Raw genomic sequence first — 1,444 nt, 5'->3', positions numbered from 1 at the left:
GGTGCTGGGAGCGGGGTGCTCACCTTGCAGGTGTCTTTGCTGCCGTCCTCGGAACCTGCACAAATCATGTCCCCCGGGATGAAGGAACGGAAATGGGGCATGTAGAACATGTCGTTGCACAAGGTGCTGTTTATGATGGAGAGCTGGGTTTCCTGGAGGTTGAAAGGGGACCCCAGCGCTGTGTGGGGAGTGGGGCAGGAGAAGAGAGGTGGAGGATGCCGGGCGGCCTGTGGGGACACCCACAGGCCCTGGGACATGGCTCTCGTCCCAACTTAGCACTGGAGGTGGGGGTACACTGGAGGTGGGGGTGGAGTGGGCACTGAGCAATGCCACAGAATGACCCAGGGTAGACAGGCTGGTCAAGCTACCCCCGAGACTCTTGTTTTTCAGCCTGAGGTCCAGAGAGTCCTGGCAGGTGGACAGAAAACAGAGGGGCAGGGGAGGGGAGGATGGGGCGGGTTGGCTGGGACCCCGGGTGGCCTGACCAGCCCAGTGGGGACAGCTGGGGCTGAAGTAGAAAAACAGTCCCTAACAGTGCCCCTCCCCTCCCCCCTCAGCCTTACCTATACCTTCATGGACATTCCCCCAGCCTGTCACCCAGCAGTCATCCCTGTTCTGGAATTCCATGGAGGAGTTGGTGACACAGACAGGCAGGATGTGTTTTTTGTACTTGACAGAGGAAGCCAGCTTCACCAGGGCGATGTCGTAGGGTGAGTACCCTTTAAAATTGGGGTTCAGCACAATCTTCTCCACGTTGAAGCGGTTGTAATGGGCCCGCAGGTTCAGTAGAGAGGGTTGGGATGTCAGCTCCCCAAACTGGATATCCCAGTTCCTGGGTTCCTGGGACCTGGGCAAGATGGGGGTACAGTTAGGAGCTTGGCAGGGTGTGTGTAGGGGTGCTCTCCATAGAACAGGGAAAGGATCTCTCAGGATCCCCACTGACTTGTCTTGTGTCTGAGAACTCTGGGGCCATTCGGCTCAATCTTCACTGTATTTTGTCAGAGTTTGCAGTACTTTTCCATTCCTGCCTACGTGACATAGTTTTGTGATTATGTTATCTCCCCTCTGAATAGCCTGTCCTTGGGAGGGTTGAGTTTAGCCTTCAAGTCTGCCTAGAAACAGATAAGGGGGTTTCCATACATGGTGTGACATTTTTTAGATAAAGCACCTATATCCTGCTTCCCCTTGATTGGGTAGGAGATTGTCTTCACCCTATTTACATATCTAGTGCCTGCACCTGATTTGCATAAAATGACGTCACTTCTCATACCTGGTTGAAGATTGTAAACCGTTACTGAGGGCGTGCTCCCCTGGACTCCTTGATTGGTCTATTACCAAAGTGGCCTAATTTACATGTGCGATGGGTGCTTCCCTTCCCCTGGCCTATATAGGCTGCAACCTTTCACTCAATAAAGAGAGACTTGATCAGAATACTGTCTTGTCT

The 1,444-nt window shown here is 53.4% G+C and overlaps 1 protein-coding gene across 1 annotated transcript in view; it reads right to left on the bottom strand.

Annotated features, from left to right (window-relative positions):
• Positions 1 to 1,444, bottom strand: part of LOC101643818 (testisin-like) — a 19,838-nt gene that overhangs the window by 1,674 nt on the left and 16,720 nt on the right. The window contains exons 5-6 of the mRNA XM_013005501.2: positions 564 to 847; positions 24 to 178 (exon numbers count right to left, since the gene is read on the bottom strand). Coding sequence (XP_012860955.1) covers positions 24 to 178; positions 564 to 847 — 439 coding nt within the window. The remainder of the gene's footprint in view (positions 1 to 23; positions 179 to 563; positions 848 to 1,444) is intronic.

Source organism: Echinops telfairi, unplaced genomic scaffold (genome assembly GCF_000313985.2).
Source record: "Echinops telfairi isolate 266 unplaced genomic scaffold, ASM31398v2 ScPeMD7_5;HRSCAF=22, whole genome shotgun sequence".
In the NCBI taxonomy this organism is placed as follows: Eukaryota; Metazoa; Chordata; class Mammalia; order Afrosoricida; family Tenrecidae; genus Echinops; species Echinops telfairi.
This window is presented reverse-complemented; position numbering and strand designations above follow the sequence as displayed.